Below are 21,710 nucleotides of genomic sequence, written 5' to 3'. Positions count from 1 at the left end.
TGGTCCTAACTCCTAAGAAAGTGGCACCTTTTTGAAGATACTTAGATGAAGGGTTGCATAATTACTATCATCATTTGATGCATATTTTTAGCCTGGTTCATCCTATACTAGAGACAGTCAAATCTTTCTATAAATTCCTGATTTGTGGTGGAAAATTTGATCACTAGGTTGCCAACTAATACTAAGAATTTTATAGTTGAGGATTTGGCACAGACTATATCAAGCCTGTTGTTCCATGTCATGGAGCTGAAGAGACAACTTCTTATCTACTTTTTAGATGTCCTTGTGTAAGATATTATGTCATTTTAAGGATAAGCTGAAATTAAGAGGGCGGCAAGGTCTTTTTGGTATTTTTGATGTGCTACAAGAGTGAAGTGAGGCTGAGGGATAATTAGGTGATCGTTGCTATTGCCTTTTGATGGAAGATTTAGAAAGAAATGTCAGACATTCACATTTGTGCTAGAACATCTTGGATGAGGTTATTAACATTCAGTTTGAGTTGGCTTTTTTTGTATCTTCTTAGTGCATGAGTAATGTTGAATATTTTAAGTGAAATCTTTTTTGAATTAGGGTCCAGATTTTAATGCTGTATCAGACTCAAGTAGGTAATGTTAGTTTGGTTATGGGAGATCATATGGGTGTTCTCAGTTGGATCATTTTACAGGTTTCTTAGTAATGGTGGTTTTTTTTTTTCATCTAATTGTCAAAGACCTATAGCCGGCTTAAGCATCATGGAAGATGAGAGTTTTCATGTGTTCATTTTTGAAGAACAAGCAAGTGAAAGTGGATAATCTATAAAAGCGACGGTAGGTCAGAAGGCAAGATTTTATGTTTCGTAAAAGGTTTCCGGCTGATCCTATGTTTTTGAGATACTCTCTCTGTGGTTGAATCTGGAGTACATAGAACAAAGATCATGGAATGGCTGAGGTCCAACAGGCCCTCACAAATTGTGGTGGTAAGATAAGGTGCCATGTAGAGTTAGGAGAATTGGAACTAAGAGCTTTCAGATTGACATTAATCTAGTCTAAGGAATGCTCGTCAAAAGTCTAGTTTGTAAATTGTAATTTGTCTGCTAGGTTGTAGTATAGAAAGTAGGTGGCAAGAACTGGCTTTCTCAGGATGAGTGTATGTTTCATGGGTAGAATGTCTGTAAGGTGTAGGGCAGAGGCTTAGCCCTTGTCTTCCCCTGTACTTCAAGTTCTTTGTATTTGCGAGGCCCGGTTCCCTCCTATTTCATTTATCAAATAAAATGAGCGGTGGTATCTATGATTAGTATTTTTGTTGATGTACCACATTTGGTGATCTTAATAAAATGTTGATGTGTTTTGCCTCCTCTCTCTCTCAGAAAACAAAATAATTATATAGATACTAAAAAGAAAAAAAGAGTCTGAGAACTAATGCAGCAGCAGTAGTTTCACACCATGCTTGAGGACAAAGAAAGAAGCCAGTCTGATGACCTCTCAACAAAGTCAGGCTCTAATTCTTCCAAACCTTTCCAAGCTTTCAACTACCTGACCACATAGTTTGCTGTTATATCCTGGACATCAAGTCTTGACTATTGGCTGTCACACACCAAATATAGGCTTTTCCTTTTGCTTGCATGCTGTCACAGCTGAAAATTAGGTGGATCCATGGCCATGGTTGCTTTGAATTCCATCCTCGCTGTTCGGAGCAAACTGAAAATTGTTTGTGTGAAGCTTGAAACATATCCAAATGGGTTTATCTCTGGAGATCAAGCAGCCACTATATACATGTACATATATACTCGCAAAGTTTAAATTAACCATGAGTGCTTGGAACTTCTGAGAGCATAAAAGATTGTTACCCTTGATATAAACTAAAGAACAAGCTATGAATATTCCTAGGCCACCAAGCAAAGTATAACTTCGAGAGGTATTCTACTGAAAGTAGATATGAAAGCACACAAAAGCAACCCTAACCATAAAGTGGCCCATATGCTTTGGCCCCTAGGCTAAGATATCAAAAAGAAGAGGCTTTGTAAAAGGGGACTCTTCCACAGCTTGTAGAGTTCATGGAATAGGTCTACAAATACCCCAAGCCATAGCATCCTTCTTCTCAGGCCTCAACTTGTCATCCTAGTTTTAGTCTCATTCCCTTCCTCCCACTACAACCAAAAACATTTTTCTCATGGCAAACTTCCATGGCTCGTTGCTCTTTTGTCTTGCTCTGTCAATGATGACAATGGCCAGTGCAAAACAATTCAAGGTTGGAGGTCCAATGGGGTGGAGTGTACCCAGTCCTAACGCAATGTCATACAAGCAATGGGCAGAAACAAATCGGTTCCAAATTGGAGATTCACTACGTAAGTTGATTGATCACTAGAATAGATCAAAGGCATCCTTGCAATCATCAGATTGCTCAGTATTGCTTTCATTTGTCGAATATTTAGTGTTGAAATCACAAACTTATGGGTCAGCGGGTCACCACCTTAGGTTCCTAGGATCATGCAACTCCATCAGATAGTGACTTGAATGATTGAACCTAGGAATGTCATAAATATTACTTCCGTCAAATGCATTGGCCTATAGCTATTTGTCTTGTTATAATGTTTGCCAGTCAAGCTGATATGATTGGACTTTACCACTTGTATAATATTTAGAATTTACACAGCTCTAATATTGATCTACATGTTTATCATGAGGAACCAAGATGGTTCTACGGTTAACAGCTAATCTTGCTCATCCAAAGAAACAAGTAATCTTCAATATCTTAGCTCAAAATTGTTTGAAAAATTTCTTAATATGTATTTGATGGTTGAATTTAGTTTTAAAATCTCAAGATCTTTTGAAAATATGAAGGCTTGTAGGATCATCGTCTAAGAAATCTTTCATGCACCATCTTCCTCTGGGACCTCTTTACACGATCTATCACTTTTCCAGTTCCATAATCTCCTCCTGTTGTTTTTGCTAATATAAATTCATGCTTTGTTTGGTGAAACAAATTTAATTTATTGTGTGCAAATCCTGAGATCTCTTGGAAAGAACGTACCTTGGTTCTCTTCAAGGAGTCTCCATGTTTAATCCAATCAATATATGGGCATTGAAGGCTCTGAGGTTGATTTCTACTTCTGAAAACAAAAAAGGAATTTATATTATTAAGAACACTGAAAAGAAAAAAAAAGAGCAGCGCAGCAGAATCAGGGTAGGCCAGGATCAAGACCTGCTTTGAGTTTAAGGCTTTGGCTATTAATTTTAAAAACCATTTATCTAAAAATTATATCGATTTTATGTTTGCTATGCAGCATTATTTTTTACATTATTTGACATATTTATTTCAAACTTTTCTCATTGTTGGGTTCATCCTTAGTGTGGAATTATACTTTGAATTTTACATCATTGCAATGATGGCTCCTATTCTATTGAGTGCGTGCGTTGGTTCTTTTTTCTTTTTTTCAAGTTCTTTAAAAGATCTAAAAGCTTAGGAGGCTCGGCTTTTTATTTCCTTTCCATGTTGCTTCATGCTTTAGGGATAGTATAGTTTCATAAACTCCTAGTTTATATATTAAGGCCACAAAAAGAAGATTTACGGCAAACACAATGCTATCATACATGTTTCCCCTCAAGAATCTTTTATTAACTTAATACTGCCCCCCTCCCCTCAACACACACACACACACAGAGGGAGGGAGAGATTAAGGATTCATGTTATTTAAATACGTATTGAATTAACCAGTGGTATTTATAATGATTAATGGCTAAAGATCATATAAATATACAATTGCTACTAATAAGCAGTGATAATACCATGCCATAGTAAGAACATCAATCATGTTGAAACTAATAAAAACCAATCTCTTTAGTCACCCTGGTAACAAGTTTCATATATGATACAGTGTTTGTCTACCCACCTGACCAAGACTCTGTGCTCCAAGTTGATAAAGATGGCTATGACACCTGCAACACAGCAACATCTATCCAAAAGTTTGACGACGGGAACACCGTGTTCACCCTCAACCGATCCGGTGCATTCTACTTCATTAGCGGAAACGAAGCCAACTGCCTCAAGAACGAATCTTTGGCGGTCGTCGTCTTGGCCGACCGGAGCAACCGAACCTCGAGGGAAAACCAACCGAGCTCGCCACCTTCTCCTTCTCCAGTCTCCTCATTGTCTCCTCCTTCACCACCTCCTTCGAGCTCAACAGAAGTGACCCCCTCATCAGCCCCAGCTGGAGAGGAGACCAGCACTCCACCTCCACCAAATGGGGCTCCTTCCAAGGTGGTGGGCTTCATGGGCTCGGTTGGAGCTTTCCTTGGGTGGGTCCTTTTTGTTGTTTAAGGTGCTGAGAGTGAGGGAGTGTGGTGTTTTGAGTTGTTGGATTTGAGTTTGAATTAAGGTGGGGCATAAGCTTGATGGATCCATAAGAACAAGTCTTATTTTACTATCATTTTTTTATTTCACAATTCCTTTTCATCTGTAAAATAGTTAGACTCCCTAGCTTGCAAGGCAAAGGGCGAATAAGCTGGAGACTGTACGATTGAATTATTTCTGGACTTTGGACAAATAATAATGAATAAATGGATGAAGGCTGTGAAGCTGAATTGGTTGTCACTCTGTCTAGGAACTCGTAAAATCCTTTCCTTCAGAGTCCAAGAATGAAAAAAAAAAAAAGATTTCAGAGTCTAAGAACACATAATGGACTACGCTTTGGGCATTAAAATATAGTACAGGATTTCTGCTTCTCCCACTCATTACCAGCAAATTTGATCTTTATATTATCGTATATAACTAATTCCACTTATCGGATCTCCTACAACATTTCTCCTGCTACAAGCACCATAGGTTATTATTTTAGTTATGATGATCTCTGATCATCCATTTCATCTTATGCAGACCAAAGATATCATGATGTACTATCACTCTATAGTGCCTCCGCTTTTAGTATTTTTGAGAAAGCTGCACTAGGCTTTTAGCACAGCTCACCTCTTAGGTTTTTGCCCTTCTTTTTTTTTCTTTTTTAGTGACATAGTTCTTTTCTTGTAACTATGAGGCCAAAGAACCCAAAAAAAAGCTTTTCGGCTACCTTTTTGGGTGAGGCTTTGAGTTGCTACGTACGCTTAATCAACTTTTCCGGACTTCAATAACTTTGGAATATAATTTGAAATTTGTCAAAGACAATTTTGCCTACTGTTACTGACTCATTACCAAAGCCTTGTACTTTTCTCTTCCTATATTTATCTTTTACCAAAGCCAAGTTCTGGCTTTCTGGTTTTCTTTGCTGTGTTCTTAGCACCTATTAGATAAATTATCTCACTTGAAACTGTAGTATAATATCCTCAGTATATCAAGACTTGGGACAAATCTTGCATCCACTTTCAAATCTTTAGCACCCAGTCTCAGATGTTAATTTCTGACCTCAATAAGCTTCAGACTTTGATATCCATGATAAAATTTCATGTACTTAGCTCAGAGATCTCATTCAGGCTTATGTTATTCTTAGAATGGCTGGCATCTTGCTTAATTCTTTGGTTCCAATCCACATCATTCTTTTGTTAAATGATATCTTGCAGAAAAGGACAGAATCCTATCTAGCTACCTTGCTTCCACAGAAAGATTATATGAAATAAGTTTAAGCAGTGCACATGCTTCAAGGAGGAACTATTGCCCATTAAAGTGTTCCCTCTTGTAGGCTTCTAGAGAAAAAACAAACAACATAGCCAGCATCTAGTAAACTACCCTAACATGCAAAAGATGACCTAACAAGAAACACATCATTCTCTGCATGTAATTGACTTGGGCCTCCTTCCTTGGAGCTTGGAGTATTTTTTTTTTTCCTGCAGCAATCTATGTTCCCTGGCATAAGGTCTAAAATGCTGTGCCAAACTTGAGCAACATGGGACCATTGCATTATGTTCCTCCACTCTCAAGCAAAGGCTGGAGTTGCTCAGCTTTAACATCCTTCCAAATGCTACAAATGTATACTACCTCTAAAGGGAATCTCTTTAGCTGGAGTTTGACTAACCTAGATTTTAGGAATAAATAACCTAATTGTCTCAGGAGGGCGAGATAGTTTATGATCGAAGACCACGGACTTGAGGAATGGGGTCGGTGCAAAGCCGAAGATGAATTCATGGATGGAATGTTAAGGTCAAATCGTGAAAGCAAAGTGGGTCTGAAGTCTACGCAACTTGTTGGCCAATGGTAGCTCCACCATTTTATGCACTTCTCTTCGGCTCATTAAGAGCGGGATCCGAGGTAACAAAGGCTTCTTGAAGTACATCAATTAGCATGCTTGCATATTCCCACTAGCTTCTTAATGTTTGTACCACCATCCTTAGAAATTGTTTAGCAATACGCTAATATCTTTGGAGGTTGCATTTGGCACGACATCTTACCCTCGTGGAAATCAACTCAATTTGATTACAAGAAATTAACATGGAGGGCTCCAAATCATATATAGATAGCCACGAACATGCAATGAATGTGCTAAAGATTTCAATGATCGTAACTGAGGTTACACTATTCATAGCATATCTATCTTTCTTCAATAGTAAACACTATTTCTATTAACAGTTCTAAGTTCGCAGGTCAGAACTAGGTCATGACTGTCGTAGGGCTGAACCGTAGATATTATGATGGACGTTTCCGATTTAATGTGCCCATGGTTGTCTTGTTTGAGATGGCATCTTGTGTAGCCCCACAAGAACTAGTACTCTGCCCTGGTATACCACTGTGGAATGACCTGGTGCAGCATCGCATTTAATCGTGCCTGCAGGCCAGATTCTTGCCAGATTGGATCCATAAATATGAACCCTTGAATGGACCCAAATGGAGTTATTGGACTTAGGATGCTGAATTCTTTCTAGGCTGTGTACTGAAATCTTGTGGAAGTAATAACCCATCAATACATACATACTGCTCCAAGTTCCTTAACTTCCTGTGTACTAGTTTCATGGTGGGTAGATGTTAGTTTCTAGCTTTTTATGTACACAGCAAACTGAAGGGTTGTTTAGAACGTCGAAATGGTATTTTATGCAAAACTTTGTCTCATTTAAGAGTTTTTAAGCTGACATCGCATAACCCAGAAACTTGCCAACTCTCTCTTTAGTGCCACACGTATTGTAACTTTTTTGTTCAAGAGTTTTGCTACGAAGTGTAGTCCAATGTGATCATCTGGTGTAAGGTCCAAGTACAAGCCAGAAGGTTATGATTCATCTTTACAATCACTAAGAAGCCTTGTTCCATTTATCTATATTTGTTCTAGTTTATATGATAATCGGGTATTGTGGTCCATTTCCATGCATGATTTTGTGGATCTTCAGTTATCTATTGATGCAACTACGAAATTTCTAATTTCGATTCATGTTCAATTAGTATTAGGCATTGCAATTTTACTTTTGAATCAGGACCATTTTCACCTGTGGTTGAATTGGAGAGACTTAGTTTTACATCTCACATTGTCCATGTACTGCACGCAATGGCTGGTGATTAAGTGGGTCAAGACATATATGTGCCATGGTGTCCGATCACCAGCCATTGGAATGCATGGACAGTTAATGATGTGGAAATAGACCTCTACAAGTCAACCCTAGGGGAAAAAACTTTTTGCTTTTTTTTTTGCCTAGATATTGAGAGCTGCAGGTGTGGAAGCAGTCTCGGGAAGCATAGGCACAACAGAGCGTCGGGGTTAAATAAGGGAGCCCAAGCAAAATAATGGGGTTAAGACAAGGTTCGAACTCAAGACATCTACTCTTATACCAAGTTGTAATCACCACTTGTCCTAAAAACTTAAATTGATAGAATGAGGTAAATTTACTTATATATTTTATATTTTCTTACACGGCGGACCCCCCGAATTTCCTGAATTATGAAGGGTGCGAGTTCTTGCTCATATCGGCGTCAGATGATATAGATGAGGAGCTTGGCCTGGAGCTCATGACGGAGGGAGAGGGGGAGGAGGAGTGTTCAGATTTGATAGAGATGTTTGGAGATGCGGCATTCTCCAGGCCGCTGCTCAGTGGCCCTTGGATTTGAGTCGAATCCCTCATCAACTCATGCTAGTTTAGTACGTAGGATATATGGGAGCGACCTCAAAGTTGGCTTTAGGGGATATGGTACGTTGTGAAATTATTTTTTTTTTCCTTGCTAGTTTCAGGTTTTGTCTAGATCAGCTTTTTGTTTGTACCTGTATTAGCTTGTTCTGGCAATCATTCGAACTTTTGAGTTCATAAGGCTTTGAATGTACAAGTTATGAGGATTGTCGAGGCTTAAGAAGCAATGTACCTAGCAGTCTTCTCGGTAGTGCTATTTTTTTGGTACATCGGCGACTCACACATAATGAATGTGGGTGCAGCCTATAAAGTCGAAAAGAAGGAAAAAATATATAGGAGACGGGACCGAAACGTGATTATCCTAAATAAAATCTCTAAAGTGATGAGCCGTAAAGAATGCCACATAGCCTACCATATAGTTTGCCTTTCTGAAGACATAGGTAGCCCGATGGAAGACACACTCTTCCAAAAAACTACGGATGTCATATATCAGGCGCATCACATCGGTAGCACGATTCGAATCCTGGATCCACTCGATCACTGTGGCTGAGTCTCCCTCCAGGACAATACAGTCCACGCCCACCACTCGCCTTGCATGGGAGATGCCCTCCCATGCGGCTCTAATCTTGGCATCGACCACAATCTGATCGAAGATCCGTCGGCCCCTAGCCGCCACAAATCTGGCCTCCTGATCTCTCATAACAAATCCGGCACCGCCGCCCCCTCCCTCGCTAACGCTGTCGTCGAAGTTCACCTTAAGAAAATCAGAGGGTGGGGGCTCCCAAGAGATGAGCATAGTCCTGAACGCTACAAGAGCGGAATGAGAACTCCAGATTTCTCTAACCAGCCCAAGAGACGACGACACAATGACGCCAAGGACCTCCGCCGCATGAAGAAGTGTCATGTCCACCACCAACCTCGGATGCGCTCCTCTGTCCTCCAAATCTCAGGCATTCCTATCTAGCCAACAGTGATAAACTAGATTGGCCACCCTAAATTCCTACTCCACAAGGACGAGCCTTCAAGAGGAATCCTTCAGAAAGATCAGAAAATTTTTTGTCAAAGTCCACCACTATATCAGGTCGGAGGAAGCCGATAAAGGCAACAGAGCAGGAGGAAGAGCTCAATCGATGGTAGGGGTGAAAGGAAAGGGTATGGCTGGGTCAGGCTGGGGATTTAGAAAATATAGATTCTTATTGGCTTCCGACAGCACTTTTAAGCATCATAAAATAATGATGCTTAATAGAAAGTTTCGGTAAAACTTGTCGACGCTTAAAAGCTTCATCTGAAGCCAATACCAAGACAAAGCTTATTAGCATCGTCTTGTTATTGGCTTTCGATGATGCTTTTAAGCATCATAACGTAATGACACTTAACAAAAAGCGTCGAAAAAATCCACTCCAACTTATTGATACTTTAAAGCGTTGTCAAAAGCTAATAACAAGACGACACTAATAAGATGCGTGGGCAAAATTTGGTGTAGTTTATCTTTTAATGACACTTTTAATTTCTAGTGTCGGCAAATTTTCCTCGGCTTTCACACTTATTTCTATGGTGTCAGTAGTTTATTTGCATACGACGCCTGCCAAAAGGTGAATCAAGATTCAAAGACAGATAGACGCTCAAGGTATATGTATAATATTAGCGGGGATAATATTAGCCTCGAATACTTGAGCATAAAGGTTATCTTATGGGAATAAATTTATAGTATCCAACATCATATGATTTGTTACAATAGCTAGGAGGGAGGGAGAGAAATGCTATGACCATCACTCCGTATCTAGATTCATCAATCAAAATATTTGTTTATAGGAGGGCTCGCAATCCAGTCACATGCTTTAACCCTAGCTAAGATTGCTTTGGTACTAATTCCATTCTTAATCAGAACTATCGCCTTTGTCATGGTTATTTGAATCTTTTTGAAAGAAATTGTTAATTTATGGCTATATTATATATTAGTGGGGCTTACATGTTTTCACTTATTGTTGAACTAGAAAAATCCAGCTCCATATCATCCACCATTTAGGTATTCCATGATAGTGATTGATTTGATGGGTGTGTGATATATATGTTCATCATGCGACAACAAGTGATTAAATTGGACCTCTCCAAGTTGACCAAAGAGGATCTAGACTCAATAATACAAGCCTCATTGATGGAATGATTGGTTTCCTCCAATCAAATTAGATCATAAGCTTTCATCCGCTACAAGGTGTTTGACCAAGCAAAGACCAGAGTGGACCAGCTAGGAGTAGCCCAATTATGTTTTAGGGCAGAGGACTAATAAATGCCACACTAAGCCTTCAGGACCATGGTGTCCATGGTCCCAAGTTGGGTAGGAGTTCCCTTCCAATGTTGGGTGAGCTCTGCACCATCTCTATGAAGATGCTACTTGGGCAGCCTTAAATGCAATAGGATTTGTTGCTGGAGATTTAGAACCCTCTTTTGACCCTCCACTCCTTTCCAATGCTTTGTCTTCTAAAATTTATGAAGATTTAGTTACAGAAATTTTGTCATCATTAGCAGTGTGGAGGTTTTCGTTGCCCTTGAATATTTAGAAGAGAGTGAAAATAGATGATGATGATGATGATATATAAGACACCAAAGACACAAAGGCATGCATGTTTACATGGAATTTATTTGTTTTGATATAATAGACACCAAAGACACAGAAACAAGTTATCTTGGCCAACTAATGTTTGATTTAGCTTATCAAATCTCAAGACATTCTAAGTAGCAGTGTGCATTGTTGTAAAAATAATAGATGGAAAGAATGGAGAATTTATCAGTTGAGGCGTGATTTCACTGTCCTTAAGAATAGATCGCGCCCCTCGGAGAATGAATCTCGGTGTAGCAGGTAATGGCGGCCTATCCTCCAGGATACAACAACTGGATCACTTCAAGCGTACACTCGCAGATGTAGTGATTCTATCGAACAACCCAGAACCGCTCAGGAGAGGAACACAGAAAACAGAGAGAGAAAGATAAGATTTCTTTTATACACTAGACAAAAGACAAAAGACAAAGAAGGGCAGACTTGGAATTTTGAAATATTCCACCATGCATCTCATCAAAAACTTACAGGTGATAGATGAAAATATAAAGTTTCAAGAGCATGGACACTAAATCAAATACGCTACTGTGAGTAGAAAACATTGCACATGGAGTGCTAATAGGACAACGACATGGTAGTTCAACCTTTCTTGCATACAATGAGGTTAGGTGATCAGATCTTTTGGAGGATTGTGAGAATCTCAGTCAAGATTGTTCCAATAATTTGTTAGTACAATTTTGTTAGTAGTGCAGATGTTAACAAAGTTTAATTTAAGCATAGTTCAATATGGTTTTGCATGAGATAACATGGATCATACAGTTCAATTACATCCCAACAGTCCTATGGCTTGTTCAGTAACCTTGAGTTGAAAGCAAGTAGGTGTATATATAGTCCTATGCTTGATTTAGATCCTACCTAATTTTTATCCATATCTATATCTAGATGGTTAAAATATGCTAACTTTCATCCATATCTATATCTAAATGAACTCGTAATGGTCCTAATAAACATTTATAGTGGCTGTTAAAACATTATAATGAGCATTATCTAAATCATAGTTAGCTTCCTAGACAGCAACCCCTGTTGGCTTCTCTAATGAGCATGCACAAATTTCACTTCCTGAAAAAGATCCATATGTTCTTTAATCGCCAAGAACTAACCTAATTATCCAAGGATTGGTTCTTCATGACTATTACCATGGAGGAGGAGGTTCTGTCAGCCAGTTCTTAGATGCCCGGACTCGCGGGTGCTTAATGACTTGGAAATGTTCTGATAAAAGAGAGGATTTAACCCAAGAATCAATTTTTTTTGCAGCAACTGCAATTAAATGACTGCTTACCATCCATTTCAGAGGAGGCTGCTAGTGGATCCAAACGGATGATGGAAGAATTAACCACTTGCTTCATATAAATCTTGATTCGGCTTGAATCGGTGTGACCTAGTTTTGAGTAAATTCTTTTGATTTTGTGAACTTCTATGCCACATTATTTGAAACAATGATTCTACATTAAACCATTCAAGCAAGCTAACAATACCTTTCTTATCATCCATGAGGGAATAAACCAAGGCGAGCATTTCAATGACCTTGCCTCTTCAGCCACTCCCATACTGATCAACAATTTCTCAGACCCCGCATTTGGAATTCGCTATTCAAGCTCCTGGCTTATTTATAGAAATTTACAATTTTACTTGTACTCTGGGGGGGAAAAAAGGCTTCATGGTCTTCACCTTGAAATTAAAAAAAAAAAAAATCTTGGTAAGCTAGAAAATATGAAATTAAATATGCATAGGCTAGGATACATGTTGGCATTAAAAGCATCCTGGCCTCTTAAAAAGAAATGCTGAGGATACTTCATATTTGGACTAAAGGAAGAGGGAAGTATCAGTTAATACAACTTCAGGTTGTACCATCAAACTATTCATTCCTTGCCAGTGTTCTCTTTAATATTTTAGCATTTGGCCATCACATATATATATATACACACACACACACAAACACACATCCATATTAATGAGAGTATCATCTGGTTGCTTAAAAATTCTTATTACTTATTGCCAAAAGGAGGGATAATAGAAGAATATATCCACCACCCACTTGAATTCAGAAGTGGATGATATGAGGCGTAAATATAAGACCCACAAAGGTAGGACTGAGACAAGGGGATGACATGCCAATTTCTAACCATCTTTCTTCTCTAGGGCGCACTATAATTATTGCGCACCCACAATGATGTGGATGCCCATGCTCCTTTGGAGATAAAAGGTTGCATCACATAAATGGATGGCATATTCCCATCAGCAAAGGCAAGGATCCAAGAAGGCTCACGTATGAATTCAGCCTCGATGTCGATGTCACGATGCCATTATTGATAATCCTGGTGATTTTAATATTTTAATATGCCATTATTAATTTGTCAACGTCAAGACTCACATATTCCCATGGTATTTGGTAGCTGAATTGTCATGGGTCCACAGATAGTTGCAGTAAATGAAGAGGTTTGAGGGTTGGCCGAGTGCTTGACTTTGGCTCGTTAACACCTCTCTAGACTCGAGACTAAGCAACAGTCCTACCTCTGTAGTCCACTATGTACAAACCTCAAGTGAGAGACTACTCTAGGATCCACTCTACAAACCTCAACATGATCCATGAAGAAGTGCTATAACTTTAGAGCCCTTGGGCAACCATTCCTAAACAACTTTATATATGCTTTCACTGCAACATATATATGCTTTGCTCTTAGGTGTAATTTGGCAACTTAATTATATGTAACATAACCTATTCATGCAAACAAGAAGTCGTAAGCCATCATAGTGTCAAATTATATTGCCAACTTTCAGAAAGATATCGATGTCTCATTGCTTTTTTTTGGTATTAACTTCTTGAATCAAATGGCTTAGTATGGCATGCCTAGCAATAGATTTGTGCAAAAATTTTTGGAAAAACCATTAAAAGCCTACTTCAAGCATAAATGCTTCGATATCATAGATATAAATGTTTCTATATCGAATATCACCATTCCTCTTCATGCTTCCTGCCACCCACCGTGATCTTACATTTAAAATCCAAGCCCAAGCTCGTTTAATCTATATCATATAACTAAAATAAAGATTTTGCTTATTGGGCATTGGTATTAATAAAACTAGGGTCATTATGAAAGTTTAATGCATCATTATGCTTGATTATTATTAAAATTTATTGCTTAATATGCAACATAAATTTAGCAATTAAAACCTTGCATAATTATACTATACTTTAAGAATAATCCAAAAAAAAGAGAAAATTATATGTCCTTATCCTGCCAGACCAATATTAATCATGCTAGTATCCTATCACCATAGTCTCTACATGGAGGCTCCTTTATAGAGCTATTCATTCACTATATGGATGTCAGTATTAATGATGACAATTTCTACTTGAATAAAAAAGCTGATGTTAATGGTAGGACCTTTTGAATTGAGGCACAACTTATACGGAATTCTTTTTTTATCATATGGACATCAGTATTAAGTATGAAATTTTTTCGACCATTATTAAAATTTATTGTTCGATGTGAACAAAAATTTCAAATATTAAAGTCTTGTACCCAAAAGAGATGAATGCTTCCCGTAAAGCCTTGTACAGGCCACATGGTAGATGACCGGACTAAAACGCCTTCGTCTCTATTTCAAGGGAAAAGGATGTGTGTGGACGAGAGCCGCGAGACGACTTTGGATTGGACTCCCTCCGTGCGTTCTGTGAGAACGGTAGAAGTCATGCTTCCACTTTCTACGTTTAGGCCTCGAGTCGACCTTCATAGCTTTGTTCATAGTTATACTTGGTCGATTGGGTCTCCGTAAAAATTGACAAGAATCATGCATGCAAATGGGTGGGTGGGGTAGACGTAGAACAGTAAAACCATGGGTACGACTGGACATGGTCCAAATTCAATAATCTAGACCTAGTCTAGAGCTACATTGTTTCTTTTTCAACTAACACATCAAGAAGAGTCTAGCACGTAACATTCAAACTGGATTATACGGCAAATAGTACAATCAACATAATGATATCTTATCTTGTTAAAAGCATATGTGTCAGTTTTCTTTTTTCTAAAAAAATAATTAAAAAAAAGGAACCCACTATTAGTAGGAAACATACGAAAATCAGGCCAATATTTCGAAGCAAATGAGCAAGATAATATGGTCTGAATTCACCGTTGTGTGCCCTAGCTACCTTTCGAGCTCGCCGATCAATGACAAAGTGCCATGTATCCAGCATGTCTGGCACCAAAGCAAATCAGCCCATCGAGAAGCACCATGTGTTGTGCACGTCGGGCGCCAGGGCAAATCGGAAAACAAAACGGTACTACGCCCTCATCTATATATAAACAGAGCTCGGGGATCTCCGAGGACAAAAAAAATTCTCTCCAACCGTCGGATCTCTTGTATTTCATCAAAGCTTTTTTCGACTTAGGCATCGAAAATTCCTCCGCCAGGTCCAGCGACCTTCAATTTTTTTTTGTTTTGTAGGTTGAACATCAGCAGACCAGACCAGTAGATGTTCGTCAATTTAGTCAACTCCATCGGATCAGGTTTTGGCGGCAACATGAGGATAAACTCAGGAAGACAAGAAAATGGGAGGTCGCTAAAATCCATCCAAACACATCTTTTAAAAGAATATAATCCAGAAACTTAAGCTAATAGAAAGATATATAGGTGCACGAGTATGTGGGACCAACTAAAGTTTCTAAATTAATTGATGTGAGACTATTCGTCAATATCTCCTCTCACTTGAGTACGAGAGAGCGAACTGGAGCTTGAACAGATAGGTGATATATGGATTAGTAAGCAAGAACGTGGAGAGATTGGTAAGTAAGAGAAATAGTTATAGCTTTGATACCATATTATGGTCTTATATATCTAGTTGCCTACTAAAACTTTTAGGCTGGAATACATTGAAAATGATCGGCTATCTCAAAATTTCTATTGCAAACTAGATAAGGAGATGGTCCAATCCAATATCTCTTAAGCAAGTTTTCCGTTATAAGGACTTTATTATGAATACTTGGTAAAGAATTACCACAACATTCTCAGACACCTGACTTCCATTGATGATAACCAAAAGGAGAATAGCCCTCAATATATCTCAGAAAATTATGAAAAACATTCCATCCTTACTCCATTTCTACCCTCGCCTGTCCTCTTCATGCCGAGGTTGAATCTCCACAAGGAAAGTGCTCCGCTTCCAAGTATCTTGATGACAAAGATATTTAGCGTTCAGCAGCAAGCCATTAAAATACAACCAGGGAACAGAAATGGAATTAGAGTCCAACATGGAGTCTATGTGTTTAGCTCATATTGAAAGTGTGCATATAAACGATATAAGCATTGGATTCAAGTAACAGGTGACAGATTAAAACATATCAGAATATGCTTGGCAAATCTGGGAGGATGCTACTTATGTAACAATCCATCTCAAAGTATTAGATCACATCTCATTGAACTGCCACTACACCAAAAGTATCAACATACAATCATATCCGACTTTCTTAATTCATCGCCTTCTGGACATCAAGTTGGAGAACGAAATGAGTATCTAGGGATATTCCACCAGATTTTAATGAACTTGCTAATCTGATCGAGAAAAAGAAAGAATTTCTTCAACCTACTCAACTTTAATCTCTTAAAAAAAAATAAGATGAAAAAATTGACAAAAGTAGAGTTTAGGCCCTATTTTTCTTTATTGATCAATTGATAATTTAAAAACTAAGGTATATAGCCTCTATTTATAATGGTGAGTGCTAGTTTTCCAAAAATAAATATGACTAATAGAAATAAATATATAAAAAAATAAACTATTATAGGACGTAGATCTCGACTCCTACATCAATTTTGCCTTCCGTCGCTCTACTGAATTCTTCCTAAATTGGAAATACGCATGGTCAAAATCTTTTCTGAAAAAAAAAATCAGACTGAAAAGCCTATTTTGGACACAAATAATGAAATTTCAGCCCATTTTAACCTATAGAAAGCTGGCACTATATTGAAAATGTTGACAACTTACCCGTTAAAAAAAATGATTATCTTAATCGGACGTCGTATGATCAAATTATGGCTTCCAAAAATTTGGCACACGATTTGGCTTCACGATGGTGACGAATCTCACTCTTAGACCTTATTCGGTCCTATTTGTAGTAGTCAAAGTGATTGCCATTCTCCCATCAGACTTTAGTTGGAAAAACCAAGGCCAAGTCTCTATAAGTCTCCTTTTTCTTTTCGGGAGCAGAGCAGTCTTTCTTGAGTTGTCTTTGACCGACTGACTGGGAAGCTCAGCTTGGGAGACAGATGCAAAAGGAGGTGATCTTGTTGCTGACCGAGTCTTGACCTAACAGAATTCCCCGGAGAATGAACTCCGGGAAGATAGAATAAAAATAAAGGCGCTTGTCCGTTGGGGGGTCATTCCCTCTAGCCGAACGTAGTTTGCGAGTTGGGTCGTTGACTTATTGGCCTTTCCCGTGGTGTAATAATCGTAAGAGGACTCTTTATATCTGGTTAAGACTAGATAGAGTTTTCGCAAACAGCAAATGGTTGTCCATCTTTCCTAATATACTAGTGGAGCACCTCCCCTGACATCAGATTTGATAATTCTTCTAGATTGCTTGTGATCATATTTTTTTTGTATGTGGCGGAAGAAAAGAAACAACCCCGGCCCATTTTTTGAATAAAAGATGCTAGCAAATCTTCTGTGTTCAAGTTGGTTCTCTCTTCCATGGTGACATTTCTTTGCTCTATAATTCGGATGATCTAAAAGGGTTCAACAAGCTATGGAATCAGATTAGCCTAGACATTGTCTGTTAGATGTATGCCCTAGAAGCCAATTTGGCTGACACATTGTTGATTCTAGGGACATAATTTTGTACTTGACTATTTATTATTGAATAAATAAAAGGCATCTTTTTCATTCATATTGTTTATGTGTCTATGAATCGTCCAAGAAATTAATAAGATGATGATACATATTCTCAAGAGTTGAGAATTTGAGCCATGTATCATTGGTGATTAATTTCTAAATGCTCCTGATCAAAGGATCATCACGAGGACGGTGATCGATCCGATCAGTGCACAGATCACTCTCCTTCTGGATGGACGAGACTTGAGTCCACAGTGTAGGGACACTGAAGTGATAGTGCAGGTGCTTGTTAGAGAACAAGGGTACTGAGCGTGACCAATACAAGAAGTCACTTGGATGTCTATCCACTCGTCAGTGACTTGCTTGATGTTGCAGTAGTGTGACTGGTCCTTTGACCTGCGGTGCTTCGGCTACTCACAGTGAGGTTATTGTAGTTTGACTGCACACATACATGGTCTCTAGCCATATGGGTCCATGCAGTGTAGATTGGCTGCAGTAAGTTCACTGTAGGAGTAGGGTATGCACCTATATGGAATCTATCGACCTTGATAGATAAGGAGAGATCCTATGTGATTTATAAGACTGAGTTCGTAAGACCTCGGCCGGGGCAGTATGCACAGTGGAGAAAGAGTTTTTCACTATCGAACTCGAGTCGAATAAATCTTGACATATGACAGACGATGGGGTTTGACGAGTTGTCCATGACCTCCGTCCTGTAGGGATCCACGATAGTAGGACTGTATCACATGTTTAACTGCACCTAGAGGTTCATCATTCCATTCTGCTGGGTAGCCACTACATGCTGCTAGGTGTCACTGGTGGATGGTGGGACTCATAGGGATTATCTTGATGATCGATAAACCCTAATGAGTTGAGTTGGAATCGTTCCAACCCATTGAAAGGAGTTTTCAATGATATAGTGATAGAGATCACAATATATCTCACTACCAGTCAGAATAGAACCTATGGGGTCACACACACTAGAAGTATTGACCGATCCGATGATTGAAATCGTGATTAGGAATCACAAGAAATCAATTTGATTGATAAGAAGTTGAAGAAGGAAAAGGAATTAATTAATTAGACTTGAAACAAGAATCCTACTTCGGGTAGGATACCTAGAGTTCTAATTGGATTAGGACTGGCATTCCTACTTGGAATAGGATTCCTCAATCCTAATGAGATTAGGAGTTTTGAATTAAAATTGGATTCCTACTTGGAGTAGGATTCCTAGAAATCCTAATTGGATTAGGACTTCGGATTCAAATGGAGTCCTAATTGGATTAGGACTAAAATTAAACAAATCCTAATTGGATTAGGATTCCTTAAGTCTAAATTAATTAATAATCTAATGAATCAACATGACTCCTAATTGGATTAGGATTGAAGAGTTCAATTGAGTCATGGTTCATTCAAGTCCTAATTGGATTAGGACTAGCGTAGATTGAACCCAATATGGTCAATCCTAATTAGATTAGGACTTAACCATGAGAGAGGCACCTAATCCTCTTTGGAAGAGGATTAGGTTAACCAAGTAAGAGGGGCATCAGCCCCTCTCATCTTGGATGGTGCGGATTGAAGAAGAGAGGGGCCGGCGCCCCCCCTTCTTTCTTTGGAAAACCATCTAGGGCTCCTACTTTGGAGGAGCCCTTGATGGCTATAAAAAGCACCATGAGGCTGGCGCCCTAGGGATTGGAGTCATCCTCCTCTTGCTGCCGCCACCCTCCCCTCTCCTCTCTTGGTTCAGCCGCAAGCAAAGGAAAAGCAAGGTCCAAGTGTTGGCGTCTTCCTCTTCCTCCAATCCTTCTTCCAACGCAGGGAAAAGAAAGAAGGCTGCAGAAGCTGTGTTCTTCTTCCTTGAGTTCCTTCTTCTTCTTCCTCCTCTCAAGCACTTTCAAGAGTTGAAAGAAAGAGAAGAGATCAGCCATCAAAGGAGTCTTTGCAAGGGAGCTAGCACCCCGGGAAGACAAGAAAGCTTTGATCGGTTCTCTACTTCGTGTGGATACCCGTAGAGGCCGGACGTTTGAACGGCTTCAAACGAACCCTCTTCCAAAACCACGAATTCAGATTCGCGGTGATCATCTACCCGCGCAAGGTGAAGATTTGATCTTCCTATTAGTTCTAAAAGTTTTAATTCTTACCTAATTACGAAAGGTCTCGAAAGAAGCGTTCATGCGATGAACGTCGAACCCGTGCATGCCGATTCCGCTGCCATCTGAAAATTTTTGAAATATCAGCGGCATGGGCGGGTTCCCAACAGTGGTATCAGAGCCTAGGCTTCGTAGATTAAGGTAAGAATTAAATAACTAAAGGCATATTAGATCTGAAAATTAAATGATCATGCATGCTGAAAAATTCTGCATGCAGATTTTTTCAGGGGTGCTGATTTTTACATGCTGATTTTTATGTGATAAAAAGATGATTCTAATTGCATTGTTAATGGGATTACAAAGTTTAGAATCATGATTAGCATGATCAGCGACCTATGTCATGATATAATCAGTTAAGTTTCAGATCTGAAAATTATAATTGTAGCATACGGTGATGATCATAGGATTCAACCCCTTTTGATATCAAATGTAATGACCTGCGATGTGATCTGCGATGTCATGTAATTTTTCAGATGCTTGCATGCATCTTATTTGATGTTTTGAGAGGCCTGCGTGCCTCCTAAAAGGAGATGTAAATTATTTTTATTTTTATTTTACATCTGGTTGTATTTCTGTGATGTGATGTACATCAACGATCAAGTTGAAGCAAAGGCATGAGATGAAAGGTGATCCAAGCGGTTGATGGCGATGGGATCAAGGGTTGATCAAGGATCGAATCAAGGAGGCTTGGAACCAATTCAAGAGTTGAAGACCACTTGATCAATTGATGTGCATGTGCTTGTAATACGACCTAATTAGAATCCATGATCATCACCTAGTTAAAGTTTAGCTTTAATTATTGCCGCGATTATAACTGCCTGCAATGCGCCGTTTGCATGTGATGTGAATGAGAGTCGGGTAGATAGGTCTACATGTGATGTAGCAAACCCAATTGAGACCTAAATCAAAACCTCCTCAATCAAGTCGAGAGTGAACCGACATGAGCAAGTCATATTAGATTAATTGATCTAATTGGTGTCTAGGAAAAGCATGAAAGGTGGTTACTTAATTAGGACCTTACTCTCTGAGTAAGGGGAGCCTCCCACCTGCTTACCTGGCCAATTGTTCGATTACCTCTTATGAAAGGCTCAAGTTGCAAACACTAAGACCTGATTAACCAATATTAAGTCAATAGGTCTTCCACTGTAGTAGAGCTGCTAAGGCCTTTCCGATGTTGACTTGTCTCGGCTGGATACAGTGGTCAAGTTGCATTGGGGGGCTGGACCTCTCTATAGACATGAGATGTTGTAGGGTAAAGGTGGGGTTGGGCACCAATAACTGTTAGGTGAGGACCCAATGACGACTTTATTCCTACGGTTATACAGTGGGTCTGACTTAACTAAGAAATGGGACCAATAACTGTTAGGTGAGGTCTTCATGGCTTAGAGACCAAGTTGCACTGCAACATGCTTGAGAAGCATTGTACAAGAGTTGTACACTCATCCATCTATGTGTCATCAATAACTGTTAGGTGAGGTGGCATGTAAATTGGTGGGACCGCAGTACCCACTAGAAACCCTAGTCGTGTGGGATTTCCGTTTTCCTACCAGGGGAGTGTGAGGAATTCGAGAAAATAGTGGGAGTCATATTTGTTCTAAAAGACCTTAGGACAGATTAGGATCAAGTACAAGAGTCTAACTAGAATCTTTACTCTCTGCAAATACAATGTCGGCTTCAAACCCTTTGACCCGTATTCTTGAGACCAACCGACTGACCGGAACCAATTACAAGGACTGGCTTAGAAATCTCAAAATAGTTTTGGACTGTGAGAAGATAGGTTATATACTCGATTCAGATATCCCCACATTACCAGCACGTCCCACTGATGTTCAGCGTGAGATGCATAAAAAGTGGTTGGACGATGACATTAGAGTAAAATGCTATATGATGGCATCTATGTCTAATGAACTCCAATGCCAGCATGAAAATATAAAGACTGCTAGGGACATACTGGCACACCTACAAGAGTTGTATGGTGAGCAGAGTCGCACAGCTCGTTTTGAAGTGTCCAAGAGGCTTTTCAAAGCGAAGATGCGCGAAGGGCAGTCTGTTCATGATCACGGTCTGACCATGATCAAGGACCTAGAGGAGCTTGAGAAGCTCGGTATGGA

The 21,710-nt window shown here is 39.2% G+C and overlaps 1 protein-coding gene across 1 annotated transcript; it reads left to right on the top strand.

The window, feature by feature from the left end:
• The first annotated feature begins 2,148 nt into the window (after window positions 1-2,148).
• On the top strand, window positions 2,149-4,569 carry LOC103703478 (early nodulin-like protein 9). Its single transcript, XM_008786333.6, has 2 exons — window positions 2,149-2,323; window positions 3,854-4,569. Exons 1-2 carry the CDS (start codon window positions 2,149-2,151, stop codon window positions 4,294-4,296), a joined length of 618 nt encoding a protein of 205 aa, XP_008784555.4. The 3' UTR covers window positions 4,297-4,569.
• The last annotated feature ends 17,141 nt before the right edge of the window (window positions 4,570-21,710 follow it).

This window comes from Phoenix dactylifera, chromosome 14, assembly GCF_051530095.1.
Source record: "Phoenix dactylifera cultivar Ajwa chromosome 14, Ajwa_hap1_PhDact_Kaust_v1.1, whole genome shotgun sequence".
NCBI classification, from domain to species: Eukaryota; Viridiplantae; Streptophyta; class Magnoliopsida; order Arecales; family Arecaceae; genus Phoenix; species Phoenix dactylifera.
Note: the sequence above shows the minus strand (reverse complement) of the source record. Positions and strands in the feature narration are given on the sequence as shown.